General features: G+C 45.4%; 1 protein-coding gene across 1 annotated transcript in view; it reads right to left on the reverse strand.

The window, feature by feature from the left end:
* Nucleotides 1-23107, reverse strand: part of INSC (INSC spindle orientation adaptor protein) — a 145731-nt gene that overhangs the window by 32247 nt on the left and 90377 nt on the right. Inside the window, exon 10 of the mRNA XM_063641064.1 lies at nucleotides 13255-13380. Coding sequence (XP_063497134.1) covers nucleotides 13255-13380 — 126 coding nt within the window. The remainder of the gene's footprint in view (nucleotides 1-13254; nucleotides 13381-23107) is intronic.

Genomic DNA, 23107 nt, shown 5'->3' on the forward strand with positions numbered 1-23107 from the left:
TTTCTTTCTGTCCTCCCAGACACCCAAAGGCTGCAGGAAAATATATGATGAGTGGGAATCACAAAGTGACTGGAATCCTGCTCATTGGTCTAGGCAGGATGGACCTGTTTGTCCAGGGTATAGTTAGAGGGCAAATTCAATTATAATCAGAAAGGGGAGCAAGGATCATGTCCAAGGATGCAAAGGCAAGTGACAGACCAAGGGAAAGGGCAAAGCATTTCATGGAATAAATAAACCCATGGGTCAGAGGCAGAATGCTAATGTGGATGTACACCAGATAGGGACAAGGTTCAGGATGACGTTTTTAACAGTCTAAGGGGTTAATTAAAGCCTCCCTTTATACAATGAGGTGTTTGTTTTACAGAGTGGTGGTAGAGCTGAGAGCTCCATAGAAAGCTACAGAAGCTAAAACAGGCCTTCAGGATGATAATATTATCCTCCTCCAAACTAATATATCCCAGCACTCAACTTCTTTTGCTACGTCAATCAAGAATCTTTAGCTAAAAGCTAAATGGAAAAATACAAATATTAATATGCAATATGGAATGAAACAATGAATGAAAGGGATTATACAACCAGTTTGGCAGGCAAGTCAATGAGGTAGAGAGAGAGAGAGAGACATATAGGCAGAGAAAGCAGGGATGAGTTATTAAGGTGGAAAGCAATTATGGATTGAATAACTTAAGAGTATATAGAGTAAATAATTTCCCTGTTAAGCAGTTGATTTTCCTTATAGCTGATTTTCAAACAGATGCTCTGAAGGCACTTTGGGGGTGGATTTCCCTTTGGGCCAGGGTTACTAGGCATGTGCTGATAAGAAAATATCAAGTTTTCACAAAGCACTACTGGGAGCAGCTGGGATCTGAATTGTACCCAACCTGCTTCTAGATCAGTGGTCCTCAGCCTGGTTCTTAGATGATTAGAATCATCTAGGATAGTCTTAAAGACACAGATACCCAGACTTTACCACCAGAAATTTGAATTTAATTGGTCTATGATGGAGTCTTGGTATCATTAGGGTTTTATTTTTGTTTTTGTTTTTTTTAGACAAGGTCTCACTCTATTGCCCAGGTTGGAGTGCAGTGATCTGCCCACCTCGGCCTCCTAAAGTGCTGGGGGTATCATTAGTTTGTAAAACTCCTCAAGTAACTCTCATGGACATCCTGAGTTGAGCAGCACTGTTCTAGAGATATCTGTAATACAAGGAAGTTACACAACCTTCAGAGCAAGAAAAGCCTGGGCTCTTTGCCGACTTGGTGGAATGAGCAAGTTATCCACCTTCTATGAGCCTCATTTTTAATCCTTAAAATAATAATGGTATCATACTTAACAATAAAATAAATTAAATATTGACAGCTTTTTCCCTGAAATCAGTAACAAGATAAAGATATCCATTATCACTGCTCTCATTTAAAACCATACTGCCCAATGCAATCAGACAAGAAATGCAAAAATAGAAGGATTGAAAAAGTAGAAGCAAAACTGTCATTACTTACAGATGACATAATTGTGTACAGAGAAAACCCTTATGAATCTACACACTATTAAAAACAGTAAGTAAATATAGCAAGCAAGATTACTGGATACAACATCGAATTTGTATTTTTAATGTATTAGCAACAACAGAAAATAAAAATTAAAAAACACCATTTACATTTGCATGAAATCATAACTAGGAATAAATCTTAAAAAGATGTGCAAGATGCCAGCACTAAAACTCAAAACATTGCTGAGAGAAATTAAAGACAGTTTGTATGATGTAGAGAAATGTACTCTGTTCATTGATTAGAATATTCTACATTGTTTAAGATGTCACTTTCTGGCAGGGCGCAGTGGCTCACGCCTGTAATTCCAGCACTTTGGGAGGCTGAGGTGGGCGGATCACCTGAGGTCAGGAGTTCAAGATCAGCCTGGCTAACACAGTGAAACCCCGTCTCTACTAAAAATACAAAATTAGCTGGACGTGGTGGTGGCACACACCTGTAATCCTAGCTACTCGGGAGGCTGAGGCAGGAGAATTGCTTGTACCAAGGAGGCGAAGGTTGCAGTGAGCTAGAATCGTGCCACTGCACTCCAGCCTGGGCCACAGAGTGAGACTCCGTCTTCGAAAAAAAAAAAAAAAAGACACAATATCAATTTCCAAAAATTTAAATTTTTAAAAATCCCAATCAAAATTTCAGCAGGTATTTTTGTGGACATTGACAAGCTGATTCTAAAATGTATATAAAACTGCAAAGAAGTTAAGAATTACCAAGATAATCTTAAAGAAGAACAAAGTTGGTTAATTTATGTTACCAAATAGAAAAATTTATTAGACTATAGGGGCCCCATGCTCTATTGGCACAAAATGAACCAAAAGGCTAAGGGAACAGAAAAAAAACTCATGCATGTATCACTATTTAAAAAAAAAAAACGGTATCACTTCAATTCAGTGCTGAAAGTATAGTCTTTTCAATAAACGGTGCTGGCTCAATTGGGTATCCATATGGGAAAAAAATTGACCTTGAACACCATTTTAAAATTAGGTTGAAATATATCATAAGCCAAAATTTTAAAGGCAAAACAATAAAGCTCCTAGAAGAAAATTAGGAGAATGTTTTCATAACTTTGGAAAAATCAATGATTTCTTAAATAGACACACGCAGCACTGACTACAAAAGAAAAGGTCAATAAATTGAATTTTAACAAAATTAAGAATTTCTATTTATCAAAAGACTATTTATCATTTATCTCTATTTATCATTAAGAGAATAAAAAACCTACCACAGGCTGATCTTATGTATCTTAAGAGGATTTATATGTAGAACGTGTTTTTCAAAGTTTACACATCAATAAGACAAACAGCCCAGTGTTTTAAAAATGGGCAAAAGACTCAGCCCTACATTTCACAAAAGATGATAACCAAATGGCCAGTAAGGATGTGAACAAGTGTTCAAAACCATTACTCATTAGGAAAATAAAAATTGAAACCATGATAAGAGAGGACAGTACACTCAAGTTGGTCACAAGCAGAGCACTGCATGTCCAGCTATTACAAATCTCCAAATAACTTGGTTTGTATTTTTGAAGTAGCCCAAAGAGAGAATGAAACACCTTTGGAAACTGATTGTTCATTAGCTGGCCTCTGTCTTTCCAGCTCTCCTCCCTTTCTCTTCCTCCCGTAAGTTTCTTCCCCTTTTCTCATCCTCCTTCCCTCTCCCTGTCTCTCTTTATCTCTGTGGGTGACCAGAGGACCCACCACTTGCCGGCAGCAGGTGGTGGGTGATGGTTCTCGTTCTGGGCTTTGAGGGCTGGCCTACCGTCCATGCTGCACTGTCAGTGCCAGACTGTTCCCGGAAGTGGATCCTGCCTACCAAATTCTACCCTAAACCTTCACATTGTATCATCCCCTCAATCCTCCCTCCACCTCACCAGCCCAAGCAACCTCCTTTACCCTGCTCCCCTCCAAACTAGCACTTGCCCCACTCTAGAAGCACTCAGGGGTGGCTGAGAGTGCCACCTCTGTACCTTGTCCCACGTCCTAGGCAATCTTTCCTCCCTGTGAGCACAGCCTCCCTTCTCCCCAGCATCAGCATTGTGTTTTCATCAGACTTCTCATTTATTTTCTGTTCTCACCAGATTCTTTGGGCCCAGCTAGGAGATGCACAACAACTTTACCCTGCTAAGCCTGCTACATCCCACTCCAACACACACACACACACACACACACACACACAGAGAGAGAGAGAGAGAGAGACACACACACAAACTCTCAAATGCAGAGCTCCATCTAAGAATTCACAGGCGCCCAGCTTTCTTCTAACAACTCCTGGAAGAACACCACCCACTCAGCACAACCCAAACCCAGAGAACAGGCATCTAGAATTCCTAGCCCTGCCAGCTAAACATCTAACTTTTGTTCATCACATTACAGCTCACAAAATTACTTCATATGCCGCAGGATACCAGCAGAACTAGGAATCCCATCAAATGAGAAAATTCAGGCTCATAGGGATTAGAAAACTTCCTTGTGGTCACTTAGCAAATCAGTGGCAAAGGAAGAACTGGTCCCAGGATCTCTTCACTAACGTCAAGCCTGCTGAACTTTACCCAGGTAACATAGCCAGTCTCAAAGGGCTTCTACTCATCTGACTTATCTCAGGCTGACTTGCAGAGCCCATCTTGGCCCACCAAGCTCCCTAAGTCTCTTTGAGACCTAAGAACTTGGGCTTAGGGCCATAAGAATTAGGAGACAGGCAAAGCCAGTGCAAATTGCCAGGGCTAAGTGGTACAATCAGGGGCTCACGGCAAATTCCATTCTGTCCTTATTGAGGTACCCTATGATGTTTATACTCCCCCAACTCCCACCCCTCATCAGGGTCTGAAACTGATCACAGCATCCTGCCATGCTGTTTCAAGTGAAGTCAGATATTCTGCATTCTGGTCTCAGCCCTGTGGTTGATCTCGGGAATGTGGGTGTGCACATCGTTTCACCTCTCTGGGCCTCTATTTTCTCATCTGCAATGAGGAAGAATGAACCAGAAGTCTTCAAATGGCATTTATTTGGTTCCATAGCAAACATTATTCACCTGTGTTTGCAAACCACTTCCCTGATGGACTAAAGAAGTGGGTGAGATAGTATCTCTTGGTGGGGAAGCCAAGGCAGAGTTCTGAGGCCAGGCAGTGTGGGATATGCTGCCAGAGCAGTACCACATACTGTGTGAGCACCAAGGAGGGAGGATCACAGTCGGGAAGGAGGTCCAGAGGAGGCCTTAGAGCGAGATGTCAACAGTGGAGGTGAAACTCTCATTGGGACATCCAGCACAGGCAGAGGCTCCAAGGCAAGGAGGCCCCAAAGACCTTCGGTGGAGAAATTTGTTGGGAAGGGGAAAATAACTCACATCTATAGAGCATTGACTTGTATCATCTTCACAACCTGCAAGGCAGGGATTGTCACTTCACTTTCACCTATGATGAAATGGGGCTCAGAGGGGTACAAGGTCACGCACACAGTGAATAAGTGGTGGAGCTGGACATCAAACCAGGCTTGTTTACCAAAGGGGCAATGTGCTGGAGGCAGCTTGCTCAGAGGGCACCTTCAGTGCCAGGCTGAGGGGTTTGGATTTTGTCCAGTGGGAACTAGGAGGCCTAGGAAGATTTCCACTCCAAGAACACACAGGACAGACTCTCTGGGGAAATCTGGAAGTTAGAGAAATGTTGGAATGAAAGATTTGCCTACATCATCGGAGGCTGGCTCAGTAGGAAGAAGCCCTCGCTGCCCTGAATTTGTAAACCTCCCCTACTCCTCAACTCACTCCGCCCCACACACTGGCCCTGACTGTTGGTCCTGGAGCCCAGAGACCACCAGCCCCAGGAGAAGCCTACCCCAGGCAGCCTGATGGAGCTGCCACTGGTGTTCTTATCCACCAGGGGTCGCTGTTGCACAGCACATGGGGTCCCACTGAGCCTCTGCGGATGGAGCCTGCTCCTGCAAACCCACTGCTGCTCTTAGGCACCCGGACTGCCTGGCAGCCCCATCCCTTCTCCAAACTCAGGTTGGACCTGGCGGGAAAGGCGCAGTCCCCAAACCTTCCTTCAGTCTGGAAAGTACTGGCCCATAATCTCAGCCTAGATCTTTGTTAGAAGGGGAGAGGGCAGGTGGGGCAGTATGGCTGATTTAGTTCCTGCCTCTTTGCATCCTGGCCTCCTTAAGTGCCCCCACCCCAGCCATCAAGACAGACAGACAGGAGCCTTGGCATGTCGAAAGTGAACAAGCCACAATCCCTCTGAGAAGGCTTGGTCATGGGCCCTGCCCCCTTGCAAGGCTGGGAAGAGTGACAATGACAGTGCCAGCCCCAATTCCTTTCTGCCTGTCAGCCAGAGTCACAGCACAGACAACTAACCTGGGACCCTGGGCCTCTCTGCAAAGCCTTATCCCATTCCCATGGGAGTTGAAGGCTAGTGTTTGGGGGTGTGAGGAGTGGAGGAAGCTGATAATCCTAGATGGGTTGAGTGCCAAAGAGGGGTGAAGAGGCATCTGCGACTTTCATTCAGAGGCATTCTCTTTCTCCCTCTCTCTAAAAGCTATTCCTAGGTAAGAAGGGATTGCAAGACAAATTAAGCAAAGATTTTTTTGCCTTGCATTCACAGCCCCTCTGTTTCTATCCAGCCTGGCTTATATATCAGAACCAACTCTAGCAAGAAAGTAGTAGCTTTGCTTTGGGATCTGCACACTATGACACACCTAATGGGACCAGGGGGCGCACTTAGGATTAGGAGCAAAAACGCAGGGTTCTCAGTCCAGCCTCTGTCCCTCCTAGTATCTCTATCCTTTCCAGCCTCAATTTGCTCTTCTGTAAATAAGATGGAGGTGACCATCTCTCCCTGCCTTCCTTACAAAATGACTGTGAAAAGCAAATGGGCATAATGGTGAGAAAAACTGATTAAAGTGAGGTTTTTTTGCTTGTTTAAATTTTTTATTTATTTTTTGCAAAAACTAACTATTTCTGACCATCTGCAATCATACAGGGAGCAGACAGTGGAAAGAGACTCCCGTAAAACAGCAGCTGGGGCCACAGAGCCTCCCCACCATTCCCCATTGTGGCCCACTCCCTCCTGGCCAGGGCCTCTGGGATTTCAAGAGCTCAATATAGGCCTCCCTGTCTTCCTCTCTCTTCCAGCCCAGCACCTCAGCTGTCAGGGCCTATTGATTCCCAGAAGCTGCCCCAGGAAATGAGGGTGGGGTGTGAAGGAGCTGCATGGAGACAGGCAGCAGTTTTTCCGGCTCTTGCCCTTGGTGATTTTCTTCTTGGACTTGAAATTGAGCCCTCCTCCCCGCTCTCCCCTCATCTTTAATTTCTGTATTGATTTTCATTAAACTCCCCCCTTGGCTCCAGCACAGAGTGAACTAACTCGTTATTTGAAAAAATAAAATAAAAGGGAGGAGTGAGAATAAAAGGATGCTCTTTTAAAAGTGAGGCCATCTCTGGTCTTAAGGCTGGAAAAGACTATGACCAGAACTGTCCTGGAGGTTGTCTGAGCCTTGGGCTTTGAGTGCCCCCCACTCCTTATGGCCACAGACCTGTAGCTTCCTATCCCTAACATCTCCAGCCCCTCATCTGGACCATAGTCCCCAGTCCAGCTCTAGTCTCCAGCCCCCTCCAACCCCATCCTGGCCTGGCCCCATCCAACCACAATCCCTGAACCAGCAGTGCCCTGACCTTCCCTTTCACCACTCAGAGCACCTGGCACCCTGCCATGGTCATTGCAAAATCCCCAATAACCAGGTCCTTTCGGGGCAATGTGAAGTTTTCCCCAGACCAGCCTGAAAAAGTGGAGACAAATGGGCATGGGAGGAGGAAAAGGAAACAGACACAGGCAGAGTGCTTTCTCCATGCAGGCACCATTGCTGCAAGACCCACCCATATTGTTTCATTGCATCACCATAGCAGCCCTATAAAGGAGGTGGTAGTCCCATTTTACAGAAGATGATGCTGGGGTTCAGACAGGAGAAGTGACTTGCTCCCTCACCTCTCTTCATTCTTCCCCAAACCCTGCAGTCCTCCCCCTTGGTAATGCCAGTTCACCTTGCCAGCTCCAGTCCTCCAGGAAGGCCACCCTCAGCAGTCCACCCTGATCAGGCTGGGTTCATCTGCTCTTGCTGGACTGTGTGGCTCTGGGGCCCTTACTCCCTCCTTGGCCCTCATTTTCTCCCTCTAGCCTTCTCCCAAATGAGGTCCACAGAACACTGCCTTCTCCTTGGGGCTCCCCCAATTCACTGAACACAAAGACCCTGAAAGACTTGGAGCCCCATGAGGTGGCTCCCTGCTGAGGTGGCTCCCTGCTGGGGTGGCTCCCTGCTGTGGTGTCCCCTCTGCCCCCGCCCTTGTTAAGACTGCTTTCCTCCGGCCTGCCTGGGAGCTCCTCCCTGGCCCTTCTGGGCCCAGCTTCATTGCCTCCTTGGTGCTGCCTGCACCAGCAACCCCACCAGAGGTGGGGCCTCCTGCCTATAGCCTCTGATGGCCATGGGACAGCCCTTACCACTGTCTGATCTGCTGGGCCTCTCCCCATTCAGCCATCCTGGGAGGCAGGGAGCCTGTCTCTTCTCCAGAACCCAGCATAGGGGTAGGGAATGAGGAGTGATGTCAGATGAGGACACAGGGAAGCAAGGACAGATGTCCTGAAGCTTAGGATGCAGGGAGGCCGTAGCCCAGATGAACCAGACCTACACGTGACAGCTCTGAAAAGAAAGAATGGGGCCTCAAAATGCCTGTCAGACACTTGTAGAGAGGCCTTTGCTGTGTGTTGGCATCTTGCCTCCATCCCTGCTTGGTGGGCGTCCGTGTCCGGCCCCTGCCCAGGCCAACACAGAGAACCCAGCTCCCAGGGATTCATCCCTCTGCAGTCCTTGCCTCAGAAGGACCAGCTCTCCCCAGGTAGCAGAGGAAAGAGCAGGAGTTTACAACCAGCCAGACTTAGGTTTGCATCCAAGCTCTACATTCATGACTGAGGAAACACGGTCTCCGAGTCTCAGTTTCCTCGTCTGTTAAAGGGAAAGGCTGTGAGGACTCATCCCCACCGCACCACCCAGCTTCTCCATGTGTGCACTTCACTGCAACTTTGACCAGGCCAGCCCCTCTCCCACATGCCAGCCCTCCCTTCCCCACCAGACCCTAACCTTCCATTCATGTTCAAAGTCCCAGTGATTAGCATTGTACCTGCCACAATCACAGTAGCCATCATTTATTCATTGCCTACTCTGTGCCAAGCATCAAGTTACTATACATGAGGTAGATGTTATAGGCTCATTTTACTGATCAAGGAACTGTGCAAATCCAAGCTCACACTGAGAAAAATCTGTTCAAACACAGGATTGCCTGATTCTCCAAGTTCCCAGTCTCTCCACTGTAATAGGCTGCTTCAGTGATAAAAGAAGGAATTCACAGAGTGAATTAGTGGTGGACTTCGTGAGAGAACAAATGAGTGAATAAGTTTACTTATTTTTTATTTTATTTTATTTTTAAGAAACAGGGTCTAGCTATGTTGCCCAGGCAAGTCTGGAACCCCTGGCTTCATGCAATGCTCCTGCCTCACCCTCTTAAAGCACTGGAATTTGAGTGAGTTTAAAAGTAAGTGAACGACTGACTGGCAAACAGAAGGAATGAAGAAGCAGAGACGAAGTGACTTCCCATGAGTAAATGAATGAGACCATGACTGAATCTATGACCACCCAAGTCCCCCAAACCTGGCAAGGCTCAGGCATGACACAGCAGCAATTGGGATGGATACAGTGACCTGTCTAGACCCACAACTCCGCTGGGGGCTGTGCAGGATTTAATGAACCTCTTCAAGGTTGAAGGAAAGGAGGGGGAAGCTGCACAACAGAAATGAATTTCACCAAACCCAGCACGTTTCCCACTGCCAATTAATTAAGCGGACCTCAGTGAGAAGGCCAGGCCAGTAAATCAGGTGGAGAAGGCTGGAAGTTTGATGTGATCTAATTAGGCCACGAACCATGCCCGGTGAGTGGGTGGCTGGCAAGAGCCCCGGGGAACTACAGTTCCCCACTCCACCTTCACTCACCTGTCACTCTGTGGTTTCTACAATCCGGCCTGTGCCTGGTCTTCACCACCTTCCATCCTCAACACTGACAATGGCCAACCTCCCCAGAGCCTCTGTGGGCAGTGCTGAGCAGCCCAGCTCACAGAGGGTGGCAGGCATGGACAGGACCCAGGGAGGGGGTGTGGGTGGAGGGTGGGAGAGATTAAGGACCTCATGGGTGTCTCTAGAACTTCTCACAACTTTGGAAGCAATATGACGTGGAGGAAAAGAGCATGGACACTGGCCTCACAATATCAGATTCTGAGTCCTGGGTCTGCACAATGGTTAACAGCCCAGGCTGGCTCTGGCCCAGCAGAGCCGGAATTACATTACTGCCTGGGCTACTTTTTAGCTATGTGCCCTTGAGCAAGCGGCTTCACGCCTCTGAGTCTCCCTTTCTTCTGTAAGCAGTGGAGATATAACAGGACGGCAAGGAATAAATGACTTGATGAAGGAGGGGCTAAGCAAAGTGCTTGCCCAAAGCAAGTATTCGATATATGTTAGTTATTGTTCCTCTCATCGTGGTCATGACATCCTCCTTACCTGCTAGAACTGGTCTCGGCAAGAATTTTCTATAGATGGCCAGAGAGTAAATATTTTTGGCTTTGAAGGCTATATGGTCTCTGTTGCAACTATTCAGTTCTGCTGTTTTGGTATGAAAGCACATAGAGAACACCCAAACAAACAAGTGCAGCTGTGTTCTAATAAAACTATGGGCTGAACTTCAAATTTCACAGAAGTTTTCATGGGACACAAAATTTTCTTCTTCTGTTTTTTTTCTGACCATTTAAAAATGAAAAAAAAAAATCATTCTTAGCTCATGGGCCATACAAGGCAGACAGCAGGCTGAATTTATCCCATGGACCATAACTTGCTACCTTCTAGACTAGAATGTAAGCTCCATGAAGACAAGGGGTTTTGTCTGTTTTGTTCACTGTTATACTCCCAGCACCTAAAACAGTGCTTAGCAAATAGCAGATAGTAAATATTTGCTGAATGAATGAATTACATAATGTATGATTTCGTGCAAGAAGTCATTTCACCTCTCTGGATGTCAGTATTTTCATCCATACTATGGGGATACTTTCAAACTTGAAGCAAGCATCAAATGAAATTAGAATCCACGTGGAGTCACTCTGCAAGCTCTACAACTGCTATACAATGTAGTTGTTATTTCTGATCACTCAGGGGCCCTTACCAGGGTAAATCCTATTCCTCTTCAGTGCCTGGCACAGAGGAAATAGTTCATGAGTGTCTGTGTCTTATAAGCAATCTGGCCTGGAGAGGAGAAATGTCCAGGTAAGCTACTATCCCCTATGCCAGCTGGGGATGTGAGGGGTTAGCACAGTGGCCAGGAACAGCAAGGTGGTCTGGGATTAAGCTGCAGGGACCTTTTCAGTGCTCTCAGAGTAACCATTAAACCAGCAAGGTCGTGACACACACTGGGTGTTGTACTATGGCAGATGTGGGTCCAAATTCTGGCTCCAACACTTACTACGTTATTTAGGCAAGTCACTTTAACTGAGATTCCATTTCCTTATCTTTAAGATGGAGATACTAATAGTGCTCACCTCACAAGGTTCTGGTGCATTAATGAAAGGACACATGTAGTGGACTATCTCAGCACCTGGCATGTAGTTAAACCCCCAGACTATGAGCATCTCTTTCTCCTTTTGCTCAACTGGGCAGGGTCTGAATCTCAGGCTAGGGCCTGGGCCGTCTATACTGGGAAAGACACATTAAAGCACTCTGGCATTTGAGCAGCATCAGATAGGTGAAAGGAAAAATGCCTCCAGCCATCCCAGCTGCACAGGTTTTCAGCTCTAAACAAACAAAAAACCCTGTTGTTTTTCTTCCCTGAATTGAAAACTTCGTTCTGCCCTGCAAGCTCACTAAAGCCATACAATCTGCTGCTTTTGGAGGGCTGGTGATCCCAAGCTCCTTCTATCTTCTCCTCCCATTTTCCCTGCCAACCAGACAGGAAAGGTGAGAAACAAACCCCATTTGGTCATTTGTACACTATCCAAGGAAGAACAAGTTTTATAGAAGGGAGGGAATTATTCAGAACATGAAGTTGAGGATGCTCAATGCATTTCCTTTATCAAGTCCACTGTCTGTCTCTCCCTCTCTCTCTCACCACCCTCTCCACTCCTCTATTTTGCCATATAAGAGAGCACATGCATAGCATGTCTGTGCTCACACAATCAGACAGTCCACTGGAATAGAGGTAACTGTAATTGGTTTCAGTCTTAGAAGACCTGGATTTGGCTTTTGGTTCTCTCATTTAATAGCTATATGACCTTGAGTTAGTCACTTCTCACCTCAGAGCCTCGCTACCTAATGAGTAGCACAAGGAAGGAGTAAGCATGGATTTCTCACCTCCAAATCTAGTGCTCATAGCAACTAGATATGAAGACTTCCAACCCAGTGGGAAGGGGGCACTCTGTCCAAAAAGCTGGCACTATCTCCCCTACTATCTTGCTCTGTCACCTTAGGCAAATTACTTCCCCATTCTGACCCATAGCCTTGTCATCTATAAAATGAGCAGATTCCCTATCCACATTCCATCCTTAGCTAAGAGCATCTCTAAGTTCATGATTCTATGACCCTGACCCAATAATCTGAGTAGGTTTGGAAGGAGGCAGGGTAAAAAGTAAGATGACCATTTGTCTAGGAGTCCAGACCAAAGTGAAGAAGCTGAGGGTAGGGTGGAGTTATTTGGGCTGCCAGGACCAGACTGTGGGACATGGATGCAGAGGACAGAGAGAAGTTTGCTGGCCCCTGTCCCCATTTAGACCAGCTCACAGGAACAAACTCAGATCCTACCCCAAATCCTGCAGGTACCACCATAGTACCAGGACATACCAGGCCTTTCCACTTTTCTATAAGAATTTTCAGCATCTTTCCCGGAAACTTGGTTGGGAAACCCCAGATTTCAGCCCCCACCTCCCCAACCCTCCTGGCTGGAGTCCCTGAGAGCCTATCCGCAAGCTCAGACTCACTCATGTCTGAGTAGAGGAGCAGCCTCAGTCGCACAACCAGGGAAGGGGTCAGGGTGGCTGGAATTTGTTATGTCACCGTAGATCGGGCTTGAGCAGAGGCGCTAGAGCCTGTCAGATCACCACCTTCCTTCTCTAACCCTACCCTACTCCCACGCCATCTTGGCCCAGCAAGCACTTGGACTGGGGCTTCCACGTCCCTCACCCAAGCCCGCTGGTCTTTAGTGGAGAGGAGTCCCACCTGCTTTCCCAGGCACCCAGTGCTGCCCTGCTCTTGCCCACTCTATGCTCCCAGGATCTGGATCCTCTTCCATCTTTAGGAGGCCTGCTGTGGGTGAAGAATCAACCACCCTGAACCCCAACACCACCCCCTGACTTGCCTGCCTCCTACCATGTTCCACCCACAGGAGTCTCCCCAGTTGTCACCCCACCCAGGAAGTGCTGAGTGTCCCTTTGAGCCCTGCCTTTCCTGCTCAGGCTCATCAGTCCCCATCTCCTTCACCTCTTTGCTGACTCCCATAGTCCAGGTCCCAGCGGCCCTATCCAAATGGTGCCTGGGAAAAGGACTACTTGGGGCACTTGGTCCATGAAAAGGAACAGATGGCCATCATGAGGCCTGGCCCTCACCCCTACCTGGCTTGAGGACCTCAGGCACCACCCAGCCAGCTGTCCTTACCTTCTCCAGCTGGTGGACACCCTCTTCCACGCAGCAGATGGAGGCCAGCGTGCGGAGCGCCTGGGGGTACAAGCACCGGAAACTGTCCTGCCGGCAAACCTTGAAGAGTGCTACGACCCCACCCTCCTGCGAAGAGAAAGAAATGTCACATCATCTTACTGTGTGACCTTGTCTGGGGCTAACTCAAGAATAAGTGACATCCCTGATTCACCAGATATGCTTTTGGGTCCTCCCTGCCTCCAGCAACCCCCGCCCCACACACACTTACACGCGCTCACATGCTCACATGTACGCTAGAGAGATGCTAGCTCCAGAAATAATGTCACCCTTCATAGTCCAAGCTGGAGATGGGATACTATAAATGCTTCTGGGGCTCAGAAGCCAGGGGCCAAGGCAGGCATATTTGCTAGGGCTGGCGATCAGTACCCTTCAACAAGGTTCCCAAACATCTGGCAACTCCCTTGGAGCAGCCCCCCATAGAGCAGGCCTGGAGTCACAGGAAGCAGGTCCTAGAAACCAATCTGAGGCAGGTGGAAGGAACTGACTAGATGCCCAGAGCTGGTTCTCCCTCTGCCAACAGTCACCATGCTATTCCTCGGATCCTTCCAACTGCTGCGGGAGGCAGACAAACAAAAAGTTTTCTTTTATATTAGTACTATCATTTCCTCCCATTTTTTGATCGAAAAAACTGAAGTCCGGATGGGTAAAATGATTCAGCCTAAATTCACATCATCATTTTCACGCCTTTACTCGTGTGTGTGTGTGTGTGTGTGTAACCCTTTTAAAAACAATCATCCCAGCTCTTGAGTGTGGTGAGCATGTACTTTTCCTTTTGTGAGAGCTGTTTATGGAAACTTCTTTCCAATTAAGTGTTTACCATCAGGCAAGAATCTGGCAGTGCAGAGCTCATTGTCCAGGTGCCCTGCTAACTAGTCAGACTTACTCATAATAATCGCTGGAGCCAACCTCAGCTCTGGGAGCAAAGTGAGCCAAGAGATCACTAGAATGACTAACCAAGGTGCCAAGCAAACCAGTGGCAGCACTAACTGGGGCATTTAGAGTGGCAGGAATTGGATATCCCACATCTAACTTTGCCTAGATCTTTCCCTCCCTGAAAGCTGGCAGGGTGCCTAGGGCTGGCAGCAGTAAAGAATGCATGAGCAACTGATCTGAACTGGATCCCTCAGGGCACTCGCCTTTAACCTCATCACTCCTGGGTCTAACTAACCTCCTTGTACCGGTTCCCAAAACTAAGCAAAATGTTATAGGAAGAAGACAAGTTCAGCAAAAGACCATCCTCTGTCAGGCTTTTGAGAACTCTGACAACAAAAGCACCTACTATGTGCCAGGCTCAGTTCCATGTGTGCTGAGAATGCAGCAGTGAATGACTGATAAAACAACAAATGGGCGATTGGAAGAAGCAGCCCAGCACAGGTTCACCAAAATAGCTCAATTCCAGATCTTCCCTTCCCCTCCACCCCAAAATGATAGGCTCATGGGCCCTTTTCATTCTAAGAGTTTTGCTGCTGGTCATTTCAGGGGTCAAGATGAAGATACCCAACTCTGGAGGAGTTCATAATTTCTGACATTTTATAGTCAGCTAAGAGTTATCACAACTTATATATTCCTACTTCCTTTGGGGTGGTTGAATTCTCCTCATTTCTTTTGGTGTGAAAGGGCATAACTTAGGGCTAGTACATTCATTCGTGCATTCAAAAATGTTAATGGTTTATTATACGCCCGACATCACACTGGACACTGAGCAAGACTGCTTCAGTCCCGTCCATAATAAACTCATGGTCTCATACAGAAGGCACACGATTTTAAAAGTAGGTACAAAGCTGGTAGAGGGGCAATGACATGTGGTTGGGGGTGCGGGGTTAAAAGAACACAGAGCAGAAGCCCTAACATGCTCGGAGGGCGGGGGGTTGTAGAAGGGTCAAGACAGAACCACTGTGATTTTAAGTGCACATAATTACTTCAGGAAAAATGTCTGGCATGAGACAGACACTTACATCTCTGATTCCTTGTGCCACAACCTTTACTGCTGCCTTCCTATTTTCCCATAGTTCCTGGGACATCTGGTTGAGGGTTCTACATACAGACCTCACTCAGAGAGTCACTGAAGGAAAACCAAGTTACTCTTTGAAATGAGAAGAAAAGAAATAGAAGTTCTAAGCTCTCAGCCAGCCCTACTGGTCATTTCTAGCCTTCCTCCAGATGTAAATATATATATATATATATGGATATATATTTATATATGTGTGTGCTTATATTTAATCATACATATTGTATAAATATTATTTCTCTATATATGTAGACAGATGAGAGAGAGAGAGATGATTGATTGATAGACATTTACATCTGAAACAGACAATGAATAAACAGTGCCAAAGAACGCGCGTGAGGCCTGAGCCAGGATGAATGTGGCAGCCTCCTTTGGCTCAGGAGGCACTGAGCCCAGCACAACTATATTTAAGCCTCTGCATGCATTTGCACTGGATTTTCATCACATCTCTCTCAAGCCTGTGAAAAATGGCCTTCTTAGCACTTTTAGCAACCAGGAGAGGGAGGGGGAAATTCCTGGATCCAAAAGAAGGAGATTCTGGTCCAAATCCTGGCTTTGCTGCTGGTTAAGTTTGGCTAAAAATGGGCTATGATAGCTATATGTCTGAGCTGTTGGGGGTGCAGCTGAATTAGTACATGTGGAAAGGCCTAGTACCTGGTTCTGGAGAGTGGGTAAGGGTCAGGCTATGTGAGGCTTCCTGATTAGAAGAGTGTCTTATATCCTCATGAAAGAGGTCCCGAGGGCTAGGATATGTGGGAGAAGAGAGAAGGAAGAAGGCCACAAGGAAATAAGATGGATTGGTCTTGAGGACCACTCTGGAGCCCCCATTCAAGAACCGAGTGAAGCACTCATCCTAGAGTGAAGCTGGGAATGGCCTGAGCTAGCAGAATCACACTGTTGGCTGAAGCTTTTTTAATTTTATAGAAAGCTCTGGGCTCAGAGCCCAGCCACATAACAGTATGAATTATTCAGAGAGACTTGGGATGAGCTGTCATAAAGTGAGAAGACATCACTTGTGGGGTGTGTGGGCTAGTGGTGGAAGGAAAAACAGAGGAGCTATTGGTGGGGGGGATAATTTTGATGAAGCCCAGAGGAGTTTTCTGTGCCCTGCCCAGGGGAAGGGATGGAGTTTGCCACCATCATCATAGAGAGCTCTGGGCTTATTCTTTAGCCTTCAGAGGAACCCAAGAAGCTGAGAGGACAAGCCTCAGACAGGTTGCCCACATTCTCTCCCAGAAGCAGCTAAGATAGATGAAGGACCCAAACAAACAGAACAGCAGGCCGCAAAGAGGTGAATGAGGAAGGCCGCTAGATCACTGGCCCACACTGTTACAACACTGGGTACATCTACTGAGCATCCAAGGTAAGGATGCTATGCAGGGCATGCCAGGGACTCCCAGCTCCTGCATCACCGTCAGAACTGGAAACCCAAACACAGTAATTCTATGGGAGGAATTAGTCTCCCATCTTCTTCCAGAGAGAAGATTCAGGAAGGACTCCCTTTTCCAGCCCAGAAAAATGGATGAAAAGATGAGCTGGAAAGATGGAAGCCCTCCCTGAATCTTTTCTCTGCTTCAACACTCTGTCTACTCCATCCCTTGGACCTGAAATATCAGAAGGTTGAGATTAAGATTCTGGAATCTGTAGACCTGGTTAAAATCCCAGCTCTGCTTTCATATGTGTGACCTTGAATAAATTATTTATGTTCTTTCTGAAACTCTGTTTCTTCATCTTCAAATTGGGAATTATAATTATGACATATCAAAAGACTGTCGGAGAATCAGATGAGATGGTGAATAGAAAGCATAGCACCATGCCTGAGTAAACAATGGGCATGGAAGGTTGGTGGGAGAAAGGAAGGTTGGTGGGAGAAAGGAAGAGAGTGGGAAGGAAGGTGGGAGGAGGAGGAAGAGGAGGGACTGCTGAGAAGCAGTTCAAAACAGTAACCAGGCACGTAGCCTTTGCTGCCAAACAGCCAGGTTAAAATTCCAGTTCAGTCACTTACTAGCTTTGGACTTTCTCACTGTCTTAGCTCCCTCACCTGGAAAATGGGGGTAGATCCTGCCTACCACAGAGGATCATTGGGATGTTAAAATATGTTATTTGTATAAAGCTCTTAGAACATTATCTGGCACAAAGTGAGTGCTATAAAAATAAATTTATTATTACTGTTGCTACTACAGCTGTCATCACAACCATCATCATCAGAGTTGATAATTTCTGGCTTCAGAAAACTCATATTCTCCCATTTGCCCCCAGCTCCTGCCAATGCCTCCCAGTTTTGACCTCCACCAGCCTCATACCTAGAGCAAGCAAGCTGATTACTGTGCAGTGGACAAGGAGCAGAAAAAGAGGAAATACCGATTAGGAGGGAGACAGATTTATTGTAGCAGAGTTTTGCCTGGAAAGGGAAAGACTCTAGATTTTAACCAACTGAGCTGGTGAAATGGAAATAGCACCCACTCCAGAGCTGGACAAATTTGGTTTCAAGTGTCAACTGCTCAAGGTATTCAACCACTGTGAGTCCTGGAGTTCTAACCTGTAAAACAGGGTCACTGATACGCTTCTCAGAGGGGTCATGTGGACAAGATACAACAACTGTGTGAAAGTCCCTGCACAGTGCCTGGACACATAGGAAGCCACCAATAAATAATAATTATTATCGTCGTTGTTAATATTCAGTGAGACTCAAGTATTCTCTTGGCAGGCTCTGGAGGGTGTGGCCCATGTAAATAATCAAAGGATCATTCCAAATCTTTAAACAACTCCTGGTCAAGGCTCTTGAGAGCCCAGGGGAGTGCCAGGGGCATGGGAGATCCCTGAGTAGCTGAGGAAGTGATAGAACAGCTGAGAAGCCTATGGACAGAAATGTAGGAAGTGATGACTAAATGTGGCAAATAGTTCACCTTAGCCTTCTGTTTTAAAATGGAATAGGATAAAAGTAAAATTGCATCCTTACTTTTCCCATGAAAACACTGGGAAAGTCAGGCAGCATGGTAGATTTGGAAGGTGTCTTAAATATACAGTCCAGAATCCTCAGGCCACAAAGGAGGAGTTAATCCCCAGTGGTCTGGCCAACCTCCTTCAGTGAGCTAGTGGCAGAGCTGGGACTAGAGCTGCCTTCTTGTCCCAACCCAGGCCTTTTCCCCTGCTTTCTACCACTGGAAATGTTTGGGATTAATGTTTAACTGGAGTTAAGGCCTGGTCCTGACAGGAGACTAAATCTGCAGGAGGCCAAACATCATCTTGGCTTACAACCAAATGCACGTCTCTTCTCTGCTTTCCTGAATGTGGTGCACAAATGCAGGCAGGTGGTAGGAGCTGTCTATATCAAGCGGCACATGGAAACAGACCTTCAGTGCTCAGGTCCTGAAACAGAACACCCAGAGCTTCAGAGCTCCTGCCAAGCAAAGTTTCCTTCCCAGGAAATTTCTAAGGCCCATTCTTCACAAAACATAAAATATCTTCAGACCCCATGTGCCATTGAGAAGTCCTTATCCCACCCAGACCTCAGATCCACACAGAGAGCCCAAACCCAGCATGTGTTTGCAACTCATTTTGAAAGGGAAAAATGGTAATTGTTCCAAAAGAAATTCAGCTACTTACTGTTTGGAATTAATCATTAAACAAACGTTGAGTCAGTTTCAGCTCAGAGGTTGGAGCTGTTCCCTGTTCCCCCACAGCACCAAGACAAAAATCTCCAGTCAGCCCTCTTGACCAAGTTAAATGTTTGAGTCACAGAATCCTTGGAGAAAACAGATCCAGTGCTGTCTCCTCCATCCCCTTTGCCCCAACACCACTACAAGCTCTTCAGGTTAAATACATTTAAATGACTCCCAAAAGAGAGTAGAGGTCCTCAATCCACGCAGCACAGTAGAATCACTTGGAAAGCTAAAATATTCATCCCAGGACCTACTCCGGACCAATTAAGTCAGAATCCTAAAAATTTTAAAGCTCCCTAGTAGTTCGATTGTGTATCCAGGATTGAGAACTCCTGAGTCACACTTTGGCTCAAGGACCTGAAGGGCCAAGGATTGAACCAGAAGTTACCACTGTGGGGTTTAGGACCATGAACTCTGAATTAAACTTAAAGAGGCTGGGGTTCAATTCTGTCTCAACTCCTTGTCAGCTGCATGATCCTGAATAAGCTCCTTAAACCATTTCCTCAACTATTGATGGTAACAACATGGTACCTTCTTCATAGGATGGTTTTATGAATTAAAAGAAAGGAATTATATAATGCATTAAGGACAGAATACAGCAACACTCAAATGTTAGCTATTGCTATTACATAAAATTCACTTCTCCACTCACAAGAGTTGACGAGCATTTACCCTGCTCTACTATTAAGATTGCTTTAAGGGCTTAGATAAGTGATTCTGAGAGTCTGGCCATGCTTCAGAACTACTTGTAGGGCTTGTTAAAATGAAGATTCTCAGGTCTTGCCCAAGGACCCCATGGAATCTTGGGTAGGGCACAAGTATCTAGGTTTTCCATAAACTCTCTGAGGGACTGTGATACAGAGTGGGCACTGGGAACCACTGTTGCCGGGGCATCTTCCTGTGACTACAGTCTTAAGTCTACTGAAGGACATAACTTTGCTACCAATTAGATCCCTGGTTCTGTCTCCAATGGTGATGTCATATTTCAAGTGAAAAAGGAGAATGGAAACAGGAAACAAAAGACCTTACTGAGGTCCTAGGGCTACTAGTTGCCTATATTTGCTTTAAGTGTCTTTTTTTTTTTTTTTTTTTTTTTTTAATTATACTTTAGGGTTTTAGGGTACATGTGCATAATGTGCAGGTTTGTTACATATGTATCCATGTGCCATGTTGATTTCCTGCACCCATTAACTCGTCATTTAGCATTAGATGTATCTCCTAATGCTGTCCCTCCCCCCTCCCCCCACCCCACAACAGTCCCCGGAGCGTGATGTTCCCCTTCCTGTGTCCATGAGTTCTCATTGTTCAATTCCCACCTATGAGTGAGAACATGCGGTGTTTGGTTTTTTGTCCTTGCGATAGTTTACTGAGAATGATGTTTTCCAGTTTCATCCATGTCCCTACAAAGGACATGAACTCATCATTTTTTATGGCTGCATAGTATTCCATGGTGTATATGTGCCACATTTTCTTAATCCAGTCTATCGTTGTTGGACATTTGGGTTGGTTCCAACTCTTTGCTATTGTGAATAGTGCTGCAATAAACATACGTGTGCATGTGTCTTTATAGCAGCATGATTTATAGTCCTTTGGGTGTATACCCAGTAATGGGATGGCTGGGTCAAATGGTATTTCTAGTTCTAGATCCCTGAGGAATCACCACACTGACTTCCACAATGGTTGAACTAGTTTACAGTCCCACCAACAGTGTAAAAGTGTTCCTATTTCTCCACATCCTCTCCAGCACCTGTTGTTTCCTGATTTTTTAATGATGGCCGTTCTAACTGGTGTGAGATGGTATCTCACTGTGGTTTTGATTTGCATTTCTCTGATGGCCAGTGATGAGGAGCATTTCTTCATGTGTTTTTTGGCTGCATAAATGTCTTCTTTTGAGAAGTGTCTGTTCATATCCTCTGCCCACTTTTTGATGGGGTTGTTTGTTTTTTTCTTGTAAATTTGTTTGAGTTCATTGTAGATTCTGGATATTAGCCCTTTGTCAGATGAGTAGGTTGCAAAAATTTTCTCCCATTGTGTAGGTTGCCTGTTCACTCTGATGATAGTTTCTTTTGCTGTGCAGAAGCTCTTTAGTTTAATGAGATCCCATTTGTCGATTTTGGCTTTTGTTGCCATTGCTTTTGGTGTTTTAGACATGAAGTCCTTGCCCAGTAACCAAAACAGCATGGTACTGGTACCACCACAGAGACATAGATCAATGGAACAGAACAGAGCCCTCAGAAATGATGCCGCATAGCTACAACTATCTGATCTTTGACAAACCTGACAAAAACAAGAAATGGGGAAAGGATTCCCTATTTAATAAATGGTGCTGGGAAAACTGGCTAGCCATATGTAGAAAGCTGAAACTGGATCCCTTCCTTACACCTTATACAAAAATTAATTCAAGATGGATTAAAGACTTATATGTTAGACCTAAAACCATTAAAATCCTACAAGAAAACCTAGGCAATACCATTCAGGACATAGGCGTGGGCTTTAAGTGTCTTGAAGCCAAGTTCAGGGGCAAGTTAACCATGAAGCTAATTAATTACAACTCCTATTATAATTAATGAAAACCACCATCCTTTTTTATTTAGTCTTCCTTGAATGTAGTATTGGAGTGGCTGCAGGCATTTTGCAGATCCAGCCATGAAGTTGAGTGTGAGAGACATGCTTGGTTTTGGTTTGGGGGGATATGTTAATGTGGTTGGCATCACTTTCTCATGTAGGTGAACTACAGCAAAGCAGCCTGGTATAGAATTGCCTTCCAGAAGCAGTGTGGCGATTCCTCAAGGATCTAGAACTAGAAATACCATTTGACCCAGCCATCCCATTACTGGGTATATACCCAAAGGATTATAAATCATGCTACTATAAAGACACATACACATGTATGTTTATTGCAGCACTATTCACAATAGCAAAGACTTGGAACCAACCCAAATGTCCATCAATGATAGACTGGATTAAGAAAATGTGGCACATATACACCATGGAATACTATGCAGCCATAAAAAAAGGATGAGTTCATGTCCTTTGTAGCAACATGGATGAAGCTGGAAACCATCATTCTGAGCAAACTATTGCAAGGACAGAAAACCAACACCACATGTTCTCACTCATAGGTGGGAATTGAAAATGAGAACACTTGGACACAGGAAGGGGAATATCACACACTGAGGCCTGTCGTGGGGTGGGGGGATGGGAGAGGGATAGCATTAGGAGAAATACCTAATGTAAATGCTGAGTTAATGGGTGCAGCAAACCAACACAGCACATGTATACATATGTAACAAACCTGCACATTGTGCACATGTACCCTAGAACTTAAAGTATAATAATAATAAAAAAGTGGTTAAAAAATTGCCTTCCAGAAATATTCTTGAATTATTTTCTCGTTCTAAATAACCCACTTTTCTAAGTAATTTGGAATTTGGAATTCTATAATCTTTTGCTTAAGTAAGGTCCCAATAATTCTATAAGCTTCTGGCCTCACAAATCCTAGACCTACTCCTAGGCAAATGATATAAGTGCAATGAATCCTTTGGAATCAAAGCTCACAATTTGAATACCTGCAATTCAACTTGATAGTTATATGCTCTGCAGCAAGTTATTTAATCTCTCTGTTCCTCAGTGTCTTCATTTGTATAAAATGTTAGTACCACCCTCCTCACAGAATCATGAGAATTACATGAGATCCCATCGGTGTAGTGTTAGAAATATAACAGAGTCAAATATATATGAATTATCTTCCAATATGTATGAATCTAGTCTGAGTACAAATGTCATTAGAGAGTACCATACTAGCTTTGTAGGTCTTAAAGTGTAGTACCCTGAGAACTTGCATTAGAACTGGGGACATGAGAGATGGGGAATAAGGGAAGTTATTTAAAATACTCCACACCAAGTGAACCTGTTTCTGGACACAGGATGACCCATTGGATACTCAACAGCCCTTCAGAAACCCCTACCGAAATTGAAGGTCGAATGAACTTCAGTTCCCTCCCAACTCTCAGAGATTTTGGATCTGTGAATTTGTAACTTTCTCATTCAACAAACTCTTTGAGTACCCACTTTGTGCAGGCATTGCACTAGGCACTAAGGACACAGAGATGACTCAGATGTT

This window comes from Symphalangus syndactylus, chromosome 6 (assembly GCF_028878055.3).
Source record: "Symphalangus syndactylus isolate Jambi chromosome 6, NHGRI_mSymSyn1-v2.1_pri, whole genome shotgun sequence".
NCBI lineage: Eukaryota > Metazoa > Chordata > Mammalia > Primates > Hylobatidae > Symphalangus > Symphalangus syndactylus.